Source organism: Channa argus, chromosome 13 (genome assembly GCF_033026475.1).
Source record: "Channa argus isolate prfri chromosome 13, Channa argus male v1.0, whole genome shotgun sequence".
NCBI lineage: Eukaryota > Metazoa > Chordata > Actinopteri > Anabantiformes > Channidae > Channa > Channa argus.
Genome location: NC_090209.1, coordinates 12162088 through 12175473, shown reverse-complemented (window position 1 = coordinate 12175473; position 13386 = coordinate 12162088). Strand labels below are relative to the sequence as shown.

Genomic DNA, 13386 nt, shown 5'->3' with positions numbered 1-13386 from the left:
GCAGGAGGAAAGCATCACATCAAACATCCATCTTTCAAACTCACATTGCAGCCAAAACACAACTGACAGCAACATACATTATTAGGCTACATGACAGAATCATATAATATAGATGCCGTGAAGCCATGTACTCATTTGCAGCAGGTCAGTACACTTCATATGATACATTTTTAGTCTCTTTGATATATTAGAGTATTGAGTATTTTTTTACATTCATGTGAGCACAGGCACTCCCCCTCCCTACTGAGCTAAAAGTGTGGTGTGTGGGGTAAACTACGCAGATCTACTAATAGTGTACTAATCTAAGAACACGTGCACTTCATGGAATCATGGGAGCTTCTTTGATCAAAATGACACACAAAGTAGTAGGTGAGATGAAATTAAGTTAAAATCTCAGCCTAAAGGGAAAGTAGAGACCACACTTTCTTCCTCATCATGATGAGTTCAGATAGTAACAGACACTCATGCTGCAACAGAAGCCACTGTATTGTTGTGTAAATAGGGCCTGGATCAAATCCAGCCTCCTCTACACTCCACTCCACAGAGGTGGTTGCATGTTTACAGTCAAGAGAGGGCTTCAGTGTGCTAGCTTCCAGAAGACTAATTCAATCATGGCTTATTGGCATGACTGTTGACAGCAGAACAATGTTGCCAGCTTAGGAGATGATGGGAAATCTGTTATCTGCTTTTCTTTCTCTCTGTCCATTAGGTACTTGTCTGTCTGTCTGTTTCCCAGTAATTTTCTGCCTGCCTTTCCGTCGGCCTCTGTGGCTTTCTTGTTTATCTCTTTCTAAAGGCTTTTGTGTAATTGGCTTACTGTATGATTGTGTCTGTCATCTGTTCATCCATTTCCACTCCAAGCTTCCCTGCTCAGCTTTTGAACCAAGCAAAGCCACAGTAGTAAGCAACCACAATAAGCTTTGCTGTTTGGTCATTTTTCTCAGCCTGTCAAAAAACAACAATAACAAAACTTCAATAAGCATCATCATATATCACAGTTATTATGGACAGAATTACTGTAACAGAAATAGTTATGCGAGACAAAAGCTGTATATTACATATGTACACACATTAATGCTGCTTTACAAAGACACCACAAAATAACCACATTGAACAATGTAATTTAATCAAAATCAATATTTTTCTTTTGAAGAAATCAAACACAAACAACTAACAAAAAAAGATTTTAGATTTAAATTTTAGTCAAACCAGCAAACTTTTACTTGATGCATTTCTGTCCTTTAGCTGTGGTGTTGGTGAGCTACAGTATTTGTGGAAAAGTGCTCTAGTGTTACAGCCCAGATATTATAGGCCACGGTGCCTTGGGTTTGGTAATTACACAAGCAGGTTTTAGCGGTTGTATTTTCGCTCTATTTGTTGTCACTGCAAATTGTTTTCACAAAATGTAAAACAGATGTCACAATATCAGATACATGTCTCGAGTCAATTTTGACCAGTATTTTGCCTCCAATGGGCAATATAGTCTGCAGTCTTCTGGGAGCAGTCTGTGAAGATACTCAGTCATAGTAATCCATGATCTACAGTCTTTCCTATTATTTTTCTTTTTTATCTTTATTTTTCTCTACTGCCATCTTTTTACTTTTTCTTCCTCTGTACTTCTGTATGAAGAATAACTTCTAATAGTAATTTTTGTTGGTGTAGTGTGTGTGATGGTATATGAATGAATGGGCAGGCACAATACCTGTTCTGAGCTTTTGGACTGTGTTTTTTTATTCAAAGTGCTTCTTCTCTCCTCCCTGGCCTTGTCTTTGTCCTGTCATATTTTCCCTTTAAACCTTAGACTCGGCAATTGTCAATGGAGTGTACTGGTCTGAGGCCTTGAATAAAGTGTTTGTGGACAACTTTGAGAGAGACCCATCACTCATATGGCAGTACTTTGGCAGTGCTAAAGGCTTTTTCAGACAGTATCCAGGTAAGTGTTTGTTTGTGAGGGTAGATTTGTGTTGCGTAGTGGATGTGTGTTTGTAATCAAGCTTTTGTCTCCCTAAAACAGATTGAAGGCTGTGTGGGAATCTTAGCTGGCAAGGAGGGTGAATAGAGGAGGAGTGGATAGAGGAGGGGGGGGGGGGGGGGGGGGGGGGGTGAAGTAGAGACAGGTGAGAGAGACTGTGGATATTAAAGAAGATGAAGAAGATGGATAAAATGAATAACGTTAATAAAAACAGAACTAGCATACTGTAATTAAGAACAGTAGCCCATTGAATATAACGTGCTGAATACATACTCTGGAGCATATAGCACTGAATAAAATGATGCAATAGCTTCTTCTCTGGTATTTTATTTTTTTATCTTTTGACCTCTCGAATTTGCATAGAAGTGTTCCTTAATTATGCTTTTACTATAACATGCCTCAGTTTGCATCTGACCTATGCAGCCTCCATGGTCTATTGTTCGTATTCTGACCTCTAAAGGCATCGCAGCAAAATGACACTATAAACCTAAATTATTTTATTTTATGCTTAAAGAAAAAAAGATTTGTGGGTTTTTTTTTCCAGTGAAAACAACTGACAGTGTGGATTTGTTTCATTGTTATTTGGACATATAGTGCAAGAGAAAGTTCTAGATGTTTTTTAAATTTTATTTTACTGTAATTATTTAGCAATGCAGTCTCCTCTGTTGTACTGGGTGGACAGCAAAACTCTAAAATATGTATCATCGTGATGTCTGTGTCTTTTTGTAATTTGTTCAAAGAGAACATTCAAAAGTAGAAAAAGATGATAATTTTTTGAAAAAGTAGATGAGAAATGTGAGTGTTTCGGCAGAAAGCTGTAAGGGCTGCAACATATTTCTTGGGCACAATTTTCTTCAGTTTCCACTAAAATAACAGTTTCCTTTTTGAACAGGTCATGCAGCTCAAGCACTATTGAAGTTTATTTTTTATCTTTCACCTCTGTTGGTCTTCAAGGGATTAAATGGAAGCCAGATGAACACGGGGTCATAGCTTTTGACTGTCGTAACAGGAAGTGGTACATCCAGGCTGCCACATCTCCAAAGGACGTGGTTATCCTGGTGGATGTCAGCGGCAGCATGAAAGGCCTCAGACTGACAATTGCCAGGCAGACTGTTTCTTCCATACTGGATACGCTTGGAGATGATGACTTTTTTAACATCATTGCTGTAAGTCTAAACAGATGTTCACACAAATGTGAGGGGGGTACAAACAGTACTTAACCTCTTTTTTACACACAGATACACACGTACACACGCAAACACACAAGCCCATATCCTCTTCTCCTCAGATCAGAGAATATGCTGGAACGAATCAGCTTTCTCTCCTGTCACACAACCAATTAGCAGTCAACTGAATGACAATTTAAATTGCAAAATAGACAGTTTTGATTGGATCCTGCTTCAGGCTCCCAAACCACTGTTATCACTCCTCAGTCTGATGAAACTGAATGAGTGTAAACGTGTGTGTGTACGCGACCATGCACTGGCACATGCGTGTCTGATGATATTTCACATCGAAATGTTTGCCATTCACTTTGCCAGCCTACATTCTCTTTCTCAACAGAGCAAAGTCTTCATTATCATTTCACATCCTAATCGTGTTATTTTGAAAATTATTCTTTTGAAAAATAGAGAAAAAAAGGAGATTTAGACAATCAGGCAGAAACATATTGTTTTTCCCAAGACTTTTAAAAGGTTGTGTCATTTCGACTCATCTATTTGTTCTTTTACTTTTTTATTTTTGTTACTTTTTGTATAAGGAAGTTCATTAAGAGTTGCTGTGGACTTTGTCTAAAGTGCCCGAAATTTTCTTATGGCTGCAGTATATACTGTGTAACACACAAAGACAGGTACACTGATTCACACATTCACCATCCATTTTCTTCTATTTTCCTAAAATAATTTTTATGCATGAAATGTTACGCATTATCACAGAAAGGCAGGCAGTAAGTAGACTGTGTGCTGTATAGTGTGTGTAATGTGTGCATGTGTGTCTCTGTGTGTGTGTACCCCCTGAAGAAATATTTGTTTTTGTTTTTTTGTTTTTTTTACTCAAATGATTCCTTTTGTGTCCTTCTAGTACAATGAGGAATTGCATTATGTGGAGCCATGTCTGAATGGAACTCTGGTCCAAGCAGATGTCACCAACAAAGATGTGAGTCCTTGTTTGTTTGTCTCCTATTTCTCCTGATACAATAATTTGGAAATCACCAATACACTTTTGTGACCAAGATGCTGGTCAGTTAGTGGGAAGAAATAATTAAAGAATGTATAATTTTATTAGGAAACACTGACTAAAACACTACAGACAACAAACAATCTTACTACTGTGACTGCAGCTGTTGGTGGTCTGTAACATGAATCTCGTCTTTATCTCGGTAATATCAACTCCATCTCCAGGTGTCCACTAAAAATTCCATCAGCTTCATGTTCTTTAAAATTCTATTTAAAAATGCATTTTCTGACCTCTGTTAGTCCAGGCCAATTGTCCAGGATGCAGCTGTTTATTAGCCAATGCTTCAACTACTTTCCATGTGCCATGTGGGAGTACCGTAGGATTATGTGTGTGTTCATATTTGTGTCTGTGTGCGTGTGTGTGTGCTTGTTAGTGTTTAAGTTAGTGTGTTTATTTCTGAGTGTACACTTATGCATATGGATTAGCATTATGAGTTTAATTCCAGATGGTAGTTTAACGTAGTGTGAGTCAGCCAGCTAAGAGGGGAGGCAGTCTGCACTAGCAGATAAGGCTAATGTCTTTTACTTCAGCTGGGGGCAGGAAGGGACTTTTGCGCTGGAACCATAAAGCTACAAATTTCCCCTTCTAAATCTGTTTTTTTTTATATTTAACCCCCACATTGAGCTGGATCCTACCTGTTATCAAGTTTAGATGGGACGCATGCGTCTGGCTGTACCAGCCAAAGTGGTTGTTTTTCTATTTAGATTTATAATAAGGAATTTGAGGAAGTGAAGTCCATCCTGTTTTAATTTTTTCCTCACATATAAAGTGGTTTCAGTAGGGACAATAATTTTTTGTATTTAAAATTAGCTTTACATTATATACTGTAGATTGTAGGGTTGCATTTTTATTGGAAATTTTCCAAATCTAACGCAGTTTTTTTGCTAATCAAAGCATAAATAAAGCCAAAACAAGTCACAGGTTTTGTTTTGACCACTGCATTACCTATTGATCTGGCTTTAAAACAGGCCTATCTTACTCACATCACCACAGTACTTACGGCTTTAGCTCAGCGATACCAACTCCTTTCTAGTGTTTTTATAGATTTATCAGAACAGCACCAGTCCCCATTTGGTGATAAATAACTTACCATAAAAATTAAAACCTTGGGCTTCAGCAAGCTGCAATTTAAGATATTTTTGTTAATTCATTATTATGTCCCTGTAGCCAGGCTGCATCAGATTGATTGCTGTGATCATATTCAAGTATAAAAGGTGTCTGCAGCATTGAAAGATTTGATGTCCAATTTACTGTACATTTCTGAGTCATGTGGTTCAGCACAAAAGCTTGAGAACATTCAGCATTGCATGCATGAGCAGACACACACACACACTTTCTGAATCTAGCCTTTTAGTACACTGCTGCGCCAAGGATTGAACGTAGCCTGCTGTGCTGAGACAAATCACTTTGATCTTAACTCACAAACTGGCGTACACTCAAAGACACATGCGATAAGGTAAGGTTTGCATGCTCCAGGGCACAACCTTTTGCTAGAACTGATTAACCTTTTAAGACACATCAAAAGAAAAGTTTTTGTCTTTTCACCATAGCGTGCAGTCAGTGCCGGTTGTTTAAATGCACATATTTATTTGTGGGTTGCTAGTGCTTTTTCATGTGTGTTTGTTTGCTGAACATGCCTATCTGAGAGATAAGCTTCACTCTGTGGCACAATCACACCTATGAACAAAACTAAACACACACACACACACACACACACACACACACACACACACATACACATACACACATGCATGCACACTTGACCAAATGGTTTTTGTAAAAAAAAAAGCAGAGGGAAAACAGGTCATTTTGGTCCCTTCAATAAATATGTGACATTTCAAGTCAAGATAACGTTGCTGCAAAGCTGGCTCAGGGCTGAGTTACAGAGCATGTTAGACAATTGGTGCATTCTCTATTCACACATAAATCGTGCACACAGTGAACTTCAGTGAAATAATGTGCTTCTCTGTGTAGTATGAGTAAATGGAATCAATATCTGTACATTTTATTTTTATGTAGGTAACAAGCTTAGAAAAATTGTGTTTTTCTCCATCAAAACAATAATAACATCTAATTATGTTGCCCGGTATAGTTTTTACAGTTAAATTATCTCCTTTTGACACCATGACCCAAATTGGCTTCTCTCCAAACTTTATTTTACCAGCATTTTCGAGAACATCTGGACAAGCTGTTTGCTCAAGGCATTGGTATGTTAGACATAGCTCTGACTGAGGCCTTCAATCTTCTCAGTGATGTAAGTATCACACTCATTGATGCAAGCATACACAAACGTGCACACGCTCAAACGCACAGACACACATAAAGCCTGAAAACAAGTAATTTCAAGTGGCCCAAAATTAACGACCGGCCTGTAATTAATTGCAACATTTACAGATTCTTGCAAAAACAAAAAAAAATTGCACTGATGACAGAGGTTACTTGTTTGACTCCTCATCATTATGACCAAACAGTTAAAGCACAGAAACACATGTATTTGCAACATTCATTCATTCAAAATGTTTATATTTCAGGAATATGTGTTTAAGTGTACATTGCAATGACAAATGTTTCAATTGTGCTTAATGACTCCTCTCTGTAATCTCAGGGTTGTAATGTATTCTTACTGTAAATGTTCTTGTGTAAATGTTCTTGTGTGTGTGAATGTTCTAGGAGAAGGAATGCTATTAATAGTCCATTAGCTGGCTTATATGATACAGTTAACTACAATGATGTGAAGGTACAGTAAGTTAGATACATTACAAGCTCTAATAGGAAAAAAATAGATCAACTGTTTGGTAAGTGATTGAAAAAGTCAATTTTGTGTGATGTAAATAGTAAAAGAAAAAAAGTTTTCTTGTTTTTCACCTGTTGTAACCCCTCCACCATCCGCTTTCCATCTTTCTCCAGTTCAATGAGACTGGGAAGGGTAGTGAGTGTAGCCAGGCCATTATGTTGGTGACAGATGGAGCAGTGGACACATATGATGCCATCTTTGCCAAATATAACTGGCCAGAGAGGAAGGTAATGTATTACACACACAAGCACACACATCAAATTATTCTGCCATTGTGTTCAAGGACAGTTGCATTTTGAGGTTTGCTAAGTTCCGTTCCCCATTAAACCTTGTTTGATGGCGCTGTAAACATGTATTCCAATGAATGAAGAACATTGGAGAGCAGTGGACTAATGCCCTACTGTGGCTATCAATCACTTTTTAAATTCACTTTTGAAAAGGCGGGGGGGCAGAAATTATGAAATTAGATAGTAGATCTATTGAAAAAAAATGAAAAAGCATATGAAGGAATCTCAGATTTGACCCATTGTTAGGTATAGCTCTGTCTCCGAAGACTGAGTTGTCTCTCTGCTGTGCTGCAAAGTGATTGTGCTGCTCCTGTGACAGGCCGTGAAATGAAAGGGCAGGGTAAGAAAAGCATTACTGCTAGGCCATTTTATTTTATAAAAAAAAAACAAAAAAACATCAGGGTCTTCAGTCTTTAAGAAATTGAAGCTAGGGTGAAGCCTTGTTTTTTAAGGCGGCTTGAAATGCCTGATTATGCAACACTTTTCTTAAAAAACAATTGTGATGCATGTCGCAATGTTTTATAATGTTTGAAATTGTAAGGTCCTGCAGACTTCGTGGGGGATCGAGTGAATTACTGATGTGATTGTGACGGGGATGTGATTGTGAAGGGGGGATACGTTTTTGGAGTCAATTATTGTGTCTAGCAGATGATAAGAGTTACATCAAAATGTGAATCTGTCTGAGCCAACTGTATGTTATTTGCAATAATACTGAGTCCTTTTTATTACCATTTCTACAGTATTTCCCAAATATGCTTTTATTCTGTGTTTGTGTGTTGTCTGCACAGCCATCAGCAGAGAGGGGAAAAGGAAAGATAGTTTCATTTAGAAGAAGCCCCACTGATAATAAAAGTCTTCAGTCTCTGTCACTCTCTCCAATCTCCCTCTCTCCCCTCCTTCTCTGTCCCTCTACTGCTGCGTTTTAATGGTTTCCATCCAACCAGCTGTTCCACCTTACCGCTTTGTAGAATTAGCATGCTCAGGAAAAACAAATATATATAAGTATCTATAAGAACATATAAAGGTTATAGAAAAGTATCTTAATGGAAACAGTTGCCATGAAAAAATCCAAAAAACAAAAGATGAAGATGAAAAACATTTAAAATGTGTCTTTACTTTTTGTACCACTACCTCAACAATCACAATTACAGTACATTTTATCATTCTGTCTTATTAGCAATTTATCACTCTCCTTTGTAATTTTAATACAAACAATAAGTCTCTTCCTTCTGCTATAGAGGAGGTTTAGCCACATCCTAAAATCGGGGCCAGATATTTTTAAACACATCAAAAGTTAATGATCTATTTTGTTTCTGTTTTCATAAAAATTGCACTACATTCTTAATTCACCATGTTTTGGATAATCATGATTTTTAAAATCAAACCAGATTTAATGTGCTGCACTAAATTTCATAATCATTTGGTCTAAGGGAAATTTTGGGACAACAGGACCCTAATATTCCACGTGAAAAGGAAAACAATTAATGGTGTAAAACAGGAGATCTGATCTTTTCACACAGTAAGGTAGAAACTTATCCTTGATTAAAACAGTGGTGGTCTGTCTTCTCTAAACGAGTTGGACCATCTCTTTCTATGGGGCTGTGAGCTCCCCAGACAGATCTGCTGACACACTATCCATGGACTGTCCTCTGTGACAGAAATTTCCGTTGTTTCCTCAGAGTTTTTGAAAGCTACAGTAGATATAGTGTTTCAAGATGGCACAGAGTTATTCATTCAAGTTTATCTCCTCAGCTTTAGGAAATTAATATGCTGGGCTACACACTGCTCATACCCATGTCACAGTGTATCAGAGGCCCCTGTCTTCTGCATGTATTGTTGTCCCACTATCAAAGGGCCAACTATCACATGGGGGCTACACTGCAGCAGTACAGAATAGAGGCACAGTTGCACTAGTCCATGTGTAATAGGGTCAGAAGAATGGCCCTAACTGGTGAGAAGATGAAACACCCCGTGGCCTAGAGCCTGAAAATACAATGTGCTTCATCTTCTGAGAAGCTGGTCAGAATCTAGTTCAGGCTAAGTGCAAAGGCATTTCAACCAAGCACTGTCTGTCTTTTCCACTGCATAATAAGGGCTCAAGTCACTTGTAATTGCATTCTTTTTGCTTTTGCCATCAGGCAAAATTTGTGGATAGTGTAATTGTTTGTGAATAAGGAGGCGCCTGACATGACATGTGCCTGACACAAACTGCTCAGTGTGTGTAGATGACATAAGTAGATGTATGTGGTAAGAGAAGTTTCAGAGGTTCCTCTGTCTTAAGTATTACTACTCAGAATTTCAGCCCAGGAGGAGCGTGTGGCAGAGGCAAAGGTAGATAGTCTGGTTAAACTGCAAAGAGCTAGGTGAGCAGGCATGGATAGAGGCAATGAAGATGGTGTCAGAAGGCCACACTAAGTGTTAGCATCCTGGTCTGGTACTTTCTGGAATTCACCTATCAAAATGAAGCACCTGCTACCAACGGCTAGTAGAGAGAGAAGAGATGAGCTGAGTTGAACTGGTACTACGTTTGTGAACAAACGGCCAACTCTAACACTCTCTATTAGACTTTGAGCTCAGCGAGTGTTTTTATGTGAATATCTTATACACACACCTCCTTATGCTCATCTTAAAATACCAGATCGATATTAAGATAAAATATTATTAGAATAAAACTTAGAAAGTGATTAGAAATGAGCAATTCCTGAAACTTTGCATAGACTAATTAGGATTAGGCCTGTGTTGGTTCACCAGCTTTTGTTAATGATGCAACGAAAGGTAGCCTTCAAGATAAGGATTTCATTAGAGGTAAAAGATAGATAAAAAAAATGTAAATGAGAAATTAAATCAGCTTCTAACTTAATGTTTAAGAGTGGCAGAAGGTTATCAAGATCTTTGGATTTGACTGTCAAAGTTTGTATTTTTTCCACATATTAACAATTGAAATTAAAAGGATTGCTGTTAATAGAAAAGTTACCAATGGGAATGAAAAAACATTTTTTTGCTGCCTTTAATTCTCACTTCACAGTTGAGTAGAGATTGATAACAAAACAAAATATATAAAATACCCCAATCACTAATCAGTAAAATATTAGAACCAATTCTCACACTTAACCGACGATACTGTAAAACAGGGGTGGTTTGATAATAAACATAACTTAATGCCTTTTGCAACTCATACACTGCAACGTCATAACACTTAGCCAGCTGTTAATCTGGAACAGTGCAAAACCCATGTAGTATAACCTTACAAAAGCACAGCACCAGTGAAATGTTGAACATGAATGTTTACATAATAAATGTTAACGTAACACATGACATGGACTGGGTTTACATGCACTGAAGATGTCAGCATTCTCTTGTAATCACTGAACAGTGTTTACACGCATTTAAAAAACCTGGTTACTGGAAATCTGCGTAGATATGCAGCAGAGGAGTAATTTCTCCTCCACTTTTCACTTATTTTGGAAGCCTGGCTCATAGACTTTACAAAAATTGTTGCTTTCTGACTTTTCTTAGTTTGTGTGTATTCGTGTTCCAGCAGAGTGACAGCACAGGGGAGAAAAAGGGAAAAAAGGGGCGAATCGGACAGCAATAGTCACTGTCTGAGTTTCCAAAATCCATGGGGAAAGTGACTTACTTAGACTTCTAAAATGCACTTTGTGGTAGTTAAGTTTTCTGATTTACTTTTATAAATAGGTGGCATAACCCTGATAAAGATCTTTCCTTTCATTCGGCCTTTCACTCCACTGTGTGTTCCTGTCTGCAGCCTTTCGTTACGCACATGTGCGGTTGCAGAAAGCCTATTAGAAACCTGGTTACACATATACATGGCAGAGAAATCGTCAGATATTTACCTGGGGAAACCAAGTTCTTCTAATCCCACCATCTCGGTTTTGGAAACAAGCTTTCCCGTTTACATGACAGTTAGGAGCCGACTGTAACCTGCTTAGTTAAGTCCATGTAAACATCACTGATGGACGGGTGCACACGTATTAGTGAGACAGCAGCCTATTAAGGTTTGGCTCTGGTGCAAGTCCTGCATAACGCAGATACCTGCTGTAGTATTATTTAAGAACAAACATGTTTAAGGAGGAAGTTACGGTGGATGGATGGAAGCAGAGAGCATCCAGAGTGTAAAAAACGTTCTATTACTTATTGTAACCAGTCATGTGAGATATGGTCATGTAACAAATGTCACGTGAGAAATTAGTGAATTTAAGCAAAACTACAACGTTGTAACTAAAAGTAACCATGTTCATTTTGTGCCCAAACCTAAACCTGAGGCATCCGGCCATGTTAGCACGGTTGCATTCCAGTGTGTTTGATGTTCTAAGTTGAAATAAGTGTTTGACCAGTTGCTGTTTTGGTGCCATTGTAAAAGATGTTGTCTGTCATTTTGGTATCTTGTGGCAAAGGGCAGGTAATTCAAACAGACATTTGCCTCCTAACCCTACCTGTGTGAGGGTGTTGCTTTGTTGGTTGTTTGTGAGTGTAGAGACAAAAATCTGATTTGGATGATTATTTTTGGTGATTAGTTAATATACTGAGTTTAATAGTACCCTGCTGCTTTTTTGTTGACTTTACCTAAATCGCATTTTTTTTTAAACAAAAGATACTTGTAATCCAAAAGTTTGTATCAATCTGAAACTTGCCTGAGGACAAGTTACTCTTGTACACGAATAGAACTGCACGTCAGTGGATACAGATCTGTGCCTTTACAGTTTTGCATGCATGTGTATGTTTTTTTATGGCTGCCTTTGTAACATTTGTGCAGTCAAATAAGTTGAAGATTGCATGCTGTTGCTAGAGGTCCTACTATTTTCCTGTGCTTACCTCAGCTGTAAAGCTCCTCCATAAATAATAACCAGCTTACTGTAGTTTGACCTCCCCCTTGGATACCAGGGAAGAAAAAACCTAACCACAAATAGATCCCGCTGTGACACCTCCTACTCACAGCCCTACATAGAATCGTCATGATCAGCTCCGTTGTTTGTATGAATAGAAGATGATTAGAGTCTAGAAAATGACTGTCTGTATGACAACTGTAGTTATTCACAGTGAAACTCATTACATTGGACAGTGAATCAATAATATCTTTACAAGACAATTAGCTGCCTGTGGTTATATCTTCTGACAAATCTGTTATAATCACTACTGGTTTAGAAATTACGCAGTAATATGAAATAAATATGACTTGAATGGCAATCCTCAAAGTATTCCTCAAAAGGGAAATGCCATGTTTACATGAAATATATTTCTACAATTTCCTTCACTTTTCTGTTAAGTGCAGTCGTCCAAAGTCATATAAAGACACATAACCACATCAAGACATTTGTGTATGAACATGCATAGATACACACAACACCCTGACACATGCTGTCAGGGTGAAGGGAGGCAGTAAAAAATGCAGGAGTGGGAACAGTGGCAGCTGTGCCCCCAGAGGCTTGCATCTGGTCCAATCTGGCAACATGCTCTTCACACACACTCATGCACACCCACATGCATTTATATACACACCTGCCAGCTACACCTGCTGCTAGAGCCAACTGAGCACTGCTGAGCACTGCTGGGCGAAAATGACTTTGGCAGCAGAGAGTTTAGAAGATTCTCTGGAGTGAGCGCATGAAACTCACATTTGGCTTTTTCAACTCACATTTGGCTTTTTCAACTCAAAATATTTGCTTCATGATTTATCATTTCTACTGATTCTAATTGCAGAGTCTAGATATGCTTATCTTAAATTTCAAAATGACCTGGTAATCCTTTTTCGTTTATTTTCTTGAGTTGATAAAAGTATGAAACTTTCTCTAGTCCTTAATTGTCTTTGTTAAACGGGGAAATTGGGTGTGTTAATGACTGACAGGGAAAGAATGAGCTTTCTGCCCAGTTATGACAGTTTTATCTTGTTTAGAGTTGGCGTGTTGCTCCCTATCAAAATGCCATTAAAATGACTGACGGAAGCTATTTGCGCTCTCTCTGCAGGTTCGTATATTCCCTTACCTGATTGGTCGAGAGTCAGCCTTCGCAGAAAATCTAAAATGGATGGCATGTGCTAACAAAGGTGAAATCTCACAACACATACATTGACTGCAGTATAC

The 13386-nt window shown here is 38.2% G+C and overlaps 1 protein-coding gene across 3 annotated transcripts in view; it reads left to right on the top strand.

Moving 5' to 3' along the window:
• cacna2d3a (calcium channel, voltage-dependent, alpha 2/delta subunit 3a) overlaps nucleotides 1–13386 on the top strand; it is a 105574-nt gene that overhangs the window by 45199 nt on the left and 46989 nt on the right. For all 3 annotated transcript variants that reach the window (XM_067528083.1, XM_067528082.1, XM_067528081.1), the window contains exons 6-11: nucleotides 1802–1933; nucleotides 2927–3138; nucleotides 4052–4126; nucleotides 6372–6461; nucleotides 7115–7228; nucleotides 13271–13349. In XM_067528083.1, coding sequence (XP_067384184.1) covers nucleotides 1802–1933; nucleotides 2927–3138; nucleotides 4052–4126; nucleotides 6372–6461; nucleotides 7115–7228; nucleotides 13271–13349 — 702 coding nt within the window. The remainder of the gene's footprint in view (nucleotides 1–1801; nucleotides 1934–2926; nucleotides 3139–4051; nucleotides 4127–6371; nucleotides 6462–7114; nucleotides 7229–13270; nucleotides 13350–13386) is intronic.